Source organism: Orycteropus afer, unplaced genomic scaffold (assembly GCF_000298275.1).
Source record: "Orycteropus afer afer isolate SDZICR_OR568_19922 unplaced genomic scaffold, OryAfe1.0 scaffold00002, whole genome shotgun sequence".
Taxonomy (NCBI): Eukaryota; Metazoa; Chordata; class Mammalia; order Tubulidentata; family Orycteropodidae; genus Orycteropus; species Orycteropus afer.
The window spans coordinates 31,568,136-31,574,958 of NW_006921589.1; the positions used below are offsets into that span (position 1 = coordinate 31,568,136).

The window sequence follows — 6,823 nt, forward strand, 5'->3', positions numbered from 1 at the left end:
AATTCTTCTAGAGTTTTGTCTGTGTTTTCCTTGGTCTGTCTCTCAATCCTTTGAAGATACCTAAATATAATTCTTTTGAATTCCTTATCAGGGCGTTCCAGTGCTTCGATTTCCTCAGGGATGTGTTTTGGGTCTGTATCCTGGTCCCTTGTTTCTCCTGCTTTATCTTGCTTCTTTGTGTGGACTGTGATGCTTTGTTGTGTCCGAGGCATTGTGATGTTTTTGTGTTTATATTTAATTGGTGATTGTATGTTGGAGTGACTTGCATACAATTTTCATTTTCTTTGTTTTGTTTGTATGTTATCTATACAGGCAGGGTACTGTGCTGTGCTCCTCTATTCACTAGTTGACAGCACTTATATACTTACCACCTGTCTCCTTTCCTTTGTCAGCCTCTCATATGTTCCTGCTGAACCTGGTAAACAGAGCCTGTTCTTAGGTCTCTGGAATCCGAATGAGAATCACTTTAAAATCCAGAATGGTTGCTACTTGTAAACATTCAAAATGGCTGTGCCCTCGGTCACTTTAAATATACAAAATGGCTGCAACGTGCAAACAATCAAAATGGCTGTGCCCTCCGGACAGCAGAAAGTCCACAGCTTAGGTTGTCTCCCTCCTTGCTGTTTCCCTTCCTAGTCATAGGCCACCAGAGCAGTTGTCCCTGCAGCCCTTGGTGACTGGGACTGATATTTAGGTCAATTCCCTGGTCCTAACACCACTTGGAAATATTCAGGCTGTAGGTCTCGTCAGAGTAGCTGACAGTCCACAGCTCCGACCATCTCTGTACTCACTATTTTGTTCAAGTTTTTCCACTAGTTGATGCCTGATCCACTTCTGTATAGTTCCTTTCAAAGCTCAGGGTTCCAGGATTATCTTCTGTATCTCTGTCAATTGGCTTTTCTTTTCTTTGTTGAAGAAGATCTGTGTCTCTTGTCTTCCTATTCCTCCATCTTACCGGCACTCTATCAACAGTCATCTTCGTTTTTTTGTATGTGGTGTTCAGTTTCTCCACACTATTTGCTGAAAAGACTTCTTTAACCATTGAATTACTTTAGCATTCCTATTGAAAATCAATTGTAAACATGAGAGTTTATTGATTGATTTCTGGATTCTTAATTCTGTTTCATACATCTGTATTTCTAACATTATGCATGTGAATTATTTTCTCTTTTTAAGAATTATTAATTTGTATGGGTCTTTTTTATTTTCCTGTATGTTATATATATTATGACTGTTTTCGCCAATATATCTCTCAACTTTAGTTTATACTGTCAAATACTGTATAGGTGTTTTACATTTTTATTTGGTCAGCTTTATTAATCCTTTTCTTTTTAGTGATTTCTAGATAGAAAATCTTTACAGTGCCAGAAAGAGCCTTGGTGGCACTGTGGTTACGTACTTCACTGCTAACCGAAAGGTTTGTGGTTCAAACTCAACTGCTCCACAGGAGAAAGATGTGTCTTCTTCCATAAAGATTACAGCCTTGGAAATTGTATTTGGCAGTTCTGCTCTGTCCTGTAGATTTCTATGAGTTGAAATCAAAGGAGTACTGGTGACACAGTGGTTAAATGCTTGGCTGCTAGCCAAAAAGTCGTCAGTTCAAATTCACTGGCTGCTCTGTGGGAGAAAGATGTAGTAGTGTGCTCCCATAACAATGTACAGCTTTTGAAACCCTGTGGGGCTGGCTGTTCTACCCCCCATTGCCATCAAGTCAATTTCAACGTTGAGATTAGGGGAAAAAGTCTCTTAAAAAGAAGTGGAAATCTTAAATTTTTAAAATGTTAGCTTTTTAATTCATCTGGAAAGTATTTTAGTGTTAAGTGTGAGATATGCTATAGAAATTTTATCTGTGTGTGAAATTATTCATTGGCAGAAAAATTGTGTTTCTTCATAGTTACAGTCACAAATAAAAATATTATAAACATGAAATCTACCCTAATGTACGTATGAGAAAGTGATTTATAGTTTTGAAATTTCATAGCATGGAAGTGTGAGTATTTTGCCTGTTAGCTTGCAGTCTGGATAGATTAAAAGAATTTGTGGTCCCATGATCAATTTGACTGACTCAGATTCTTGTTCATCTTATGCAAGCGAGAGAAGCTAGACTCAGTGGGATGCTTTGTTAGGCACTAAAAAGTTTCTCGGTTATTCTGTAGCATATGCCTATTTTATAGGTTTGATCATCTTCACTACTCTTCAGTTGGGGAAGGGAAACCACTTCCTTTATGTTTTGAATTGATTTTGCAGGTTTGTTATAATTCATACTTATCCTCTTGTTATTTTGAAAATAGAATGGGTATTACAATTGTGAACATAAGCATTTGAATTTGAAGGGACATGCATACTTTTACTTAACACTGCTAATTTTAACACCTAGGACTGATTACATTTGTGTGTATTACATAGCACTATAAATATCAGAAAAGAGTATGTTTATGAAAAGGTTAAAATAAATTTCTTTTGTAATTAGTATAAAACAACTTCGAGAGTGATTTAATTTGGAATGTTTTAATAAAACCTAGGCTTGCTAAAAAGTACATTTTCTTGGGAAAATTTAGGTAAGGTTTTATTTCTATTTTAACTGTATATGTGATTGAGTAATTTGGTTCAAACAAAGCAACTTGTTTATACAAAGAGGGATAATTTTTTTCTTTTCTCTCCTTAGGATAGCAGTGAGATTCACTTCAAGGTGAAAATGACAACACATCTCAAGAAACTCAAAGAATCATACTGTCAAAGACAGGTTTGTCTCTTATGATATTAAATACAATGCTTTATCATTAGTTTTTCTTTAAGGAAGGCTGAAAAGAAAAATTCATTGTAGTATTCTCACCATTAGCAACTCAAGGAGAATACTCTTTTTTCTTTTTTTAAATCATTCCTTTTACCCAGTATAATTGCCCTCTTATCCCTGAAGTCAGTTTCAAAGTTTGAATTTGTAAAATACATGGAACAGTTTGAAAAGTAGCTTAAGAATGCAAAGAGAACTATAGGTGAATGTTTTTATCTCGATGGTTCACCCGTGTATGTAACAATAAAGGAAAATTTTTTTTAGTGATCACAATAAAATTTCTTTGTATGCAACTGTTGGTCTCTTCTCATCTGAAGCAAAGAAGAATGAGGAAAATCTAAGCCATTTGGAAACAATTAGTTCAACAATGTGATGGATCTCAAAACCAGAAGAACTAAATGGTGCCCGGCTACCAATGCCAACCACTCGGGAAGGTGTCAAAACTGGACATCCTGGATAGATTGGGAGGAAAAATGTGGAACAAAATTCAAAACCACAAAAATGACCCTTGTTGGATAGGGTCTGGTGGAGCCCCTAAGACTATGGCCCTGGGAAACCCTTCAGGCGTAGGATTGGACTCACTCCCAAGGATTGGCTCCCAGCCCAACAGTGGAAAGACTTACGTGCAGAACACCCACCCCAGGGTGATGCACCCATCTACTGTGGGGAGATACACCAATTGCCATGGGGCACCAGAGGGGCAGCATTCACATGGAGCGAAAGCTAGGCAGAGTTAAGGGCACAGGGAGGGGGTGGTCACAGGGATGGGAGGGGAGGAGAGTGCGTTATGGTCAGGATAGTAATCGGGGCATAAATTCAATTGTACATGAACTGTTGAATGTAAAACAAATTTTGCTCTGTAAATTTGCATCGAAAGCATAATGAAAAAAAAAAAGAAATTTGTGTTTCTAATCATGAACATTTAGCATTATGTTAAATTTGGTGATTGTATTAATTTATATCTTTATATATAGTACCACAGGTTACTACTCCTGCTTGAATTCCATATTTTCAATATCAAGAGATTTTATTTAAATCTTGTAGCAATCTGGTAAGTTTATTAAACTGTCCATTCAAATTTGGTCTACAACACTGGCTGTGGGACCTTGAGTAAGTTATTTTAACCTCTGTGGGCCTTGTTTCCTCATTAGTAAAATAGGAATTATACAGTGTGTATCTCATGAAGGTTGAATATATAAGACCTATATAAAGGTCTTAACATTGTGTCTATAAAGTGCTCAGTAGATGTTACCCATATTACCATTATTAATAAACTGGATTTTTTTTTTTTTTTTTAAGAAATGTAACTGGAATTAGTATAGATGAGGCAACCATGATACCTTTTTTTTTTTTTAAAGTTTTTATTGTTATTTGGGTGAAAGTTTACAGAACAAATTCAGTGTCCATACAGCAGTTCACATACACTTTTGTCTCATGACATTGACTGCAATTTCCCACAATGTAACAGCTCTCTTCCCCCTTCCTCCCCATTATTACCTCTTCCCTGGCTCCTTCTCTCTGTGTCCTCATGCCCCCCCAAGCTGTCTCCCTGTGCATAAATAGCTCTTCTGTTCTCCCATGATTGATCTCTGAAGAGTGTGTCTGCCTAGTGTAAATGTTCAGCTCATATGTCTGTCTTTGGCTGGAAGCCACAGACAGTTCAGGGTTCAGTTCAGGGTTCAGTTCCAGACCTGAAGAGCACCTAGGGGCCATAGTCTTAGTGGTTCCACCAGGCTCTGTCACACCAGCAAATCTGATCCCTTTTTTCCTTTTTTTTTTTCTTTAAATGATTTTGAGTTTTGTTCCACATTGTTCTCCCAATCTATCCAGAATCTCCTACAAAGATCCCCCTCCGAGTGGTTGACTATGGTAGCCAGGCACCATCTAGTTCTTCTGGTCTCATAGTCATATAGGCTGAGGATCTCATGTGTATCAGTTGCTTGGACTAATTGTTTCCATGCATCTTTGCTTTTCTTCATTCTTCTTTGCTCTGGATGAGGAGAGACCCATCATTGCATCTAGATGGCTGCTTGCAAGCTTTTAAGATCCCAGTTGCTACTCACCAAAGTAGAATGTGGAACCTTGTTTTTGTGTATTCTGTTATGCCAATTGAGCTTGATGCCCCCTGCAACCATGGTCCTGAGCCCACAGATCCAACTACTTGCTCCCTCTGGGTAGCTGGCTATGGCCAAGAAGTAACTACAACCTTGTTCCCTGTCAGCTCTACTACATACCTGGGCATTCTTACAGAACATACAAATACACTTGTAGAAACATTGTCTGCCAACCCTATACATAGTCATGGGCACACTCCCCCATGCATAGTTCAGCTTGTCCACCCATCTATCCACCTGTCTATCAGTGTTTGCCTTCATTGACAGCACAATACTGTATGTGCAAAAGGATTCATCTTTGTTGTCTGTACCTCCCATGTACCTCTCTATGTCTTCCTCAATGTCACTGTGTTGATCACTCACATGTGGTACATTGCCCTTCTCTTCACCCAAATCAATACTTTACCTATCTAACGGTGTTCCTTCCCACACCTGGTAACTAGCAAAGAAAACTCCCTTCTATATATAAACCTTTTCTTGACTTTTACAAAAACGGACTAATACAATATTTGTCCTTCTGTGATTGACTTATTTCACTCAGCATAATGTCCTCCAAGTTCATCCACATTTTATGATGTTTTGCGGATTCTACGCTATTCTTTAGGGTTTGCATAGTATTCTGTTGTGTGCATGTACCATAATTTGGTTATCCAGTTTTCTTTTGATGAACACCTAGTTTGTTTCCATCTTTTTGCTGTTGTAAATAGTGCTGCGATCAGCATGGGCGTGCATGTATCTGTTCTTGTCCTGGCTCTCACTTCTTTAGGATATATATCTAGTAATGGAATTGCTGGGTCAAATGGTATTTCTAATTCCAGCTTTTTAAGGACTCGCCATACTGTGGTTGTATCATTTGACAGTCCCACCAGCAGTGTATGAGAGTCCCAATCTCTTAACATCGTTGCCAGCATTTGTTATTTTCTGTCTTGTTTTACTTTGCTGGTGCTGGGACAGTACAAGTACATTTTTAAAAATAAAATTTATTTCAATAGTTGCTCCTTATTAAAATATAGTCATACTAACCAGTTGCTTGTTGGCTGTGCGTCAGAGTAGAACTGTGCTCCACAGAGTTTTCAATGGCTATTTTTAAAATCTCTCCAGGCCTTTCATTAATCACACTGTTGTTGTTGTTGTTTGCCATGAGTCGGCCCTGACTCGGCCCTGACTCATAGCGACCCCTCCTTGGGTTTCCAGGCAGTATCACTACGGAAGTAGGATTGCCCAACTTTCCTTCCTTCTGGTAAACAGTCAAGTGCCTTAGGCACTATGCTACCAGAGCTCCTACATGATACTAAATAAGGTATCATAGTGTTATTTTCAGAAAGCTTGTTTTCTGTAGTTGAACTTTGTAACTCATATAAAATCACTTTTGCCAGGAGATTTTTTTTAAAAAAATTGGTTTCTGTAGAAGAGTTTTGACCCCAACACAAGGCTAATATTTCTTTAAAAAAAGAAAATTGAAATTAAAACATATTCAACCTTTGTCAGTTTATGCTTAATTATTTAATAATTAACTCTGGAAAGAAATTAAGTCAGTTTGCATGATCTCATATACTTATGTAAAAATACATATTGAAAATAGAAACAAACCAAACCCACTGCCGTTGAGTCGACTCCAACTCATAGCGACCCTGTAAGACGGAGTAGAACTGCCTTAGGGTTTCCAGAGGAGCTCAGGTAGTGTAGTGCCTAAGGCACTTAACTGCTAACCGGAAGGCTGGTGGTTCAAACCCATCAGCCACTCCTTGGAAGGAAGGTCTACTTCTGTAGTGATACCGCCTCAGAAACCCAAGGAGGGGTCACTGTGAGTTGGGTTTGACTTGAGGGCACATAATAACAACAGCTCTGGTAGCATAGTGGCTAAGTCACTTGCCTGCTAACCAGAAGGCTGACGGTTCAAACCCACCAGCCACTCCTC

The 6,823-nt window shown here is 38.4% G+C and overlaps 1 protein-coding gene across 1 annotated transcript in view; it reads left to right on the plus strand.

Moving 5' to 3' along the window:
• SUMO1 (small ubiquitin like modifier 1) overlaps positions 1-6,823 on the plus strand; it is a 31,411-nt gene that overhangs the window by 14,653 nt on the left and 9,935 nt on the right. Inside the window, exon 3 of the mRNA XM_042783571.1 lies at positions 2,666-2,743. Within this exon, the coding sequence (XP_042639505.1) occupies positions 2,666-2,743 (78 nt within the window). The remainder of the gene's footprint in view (positions 1-2,665; positions 2,744-6,823) is intronic.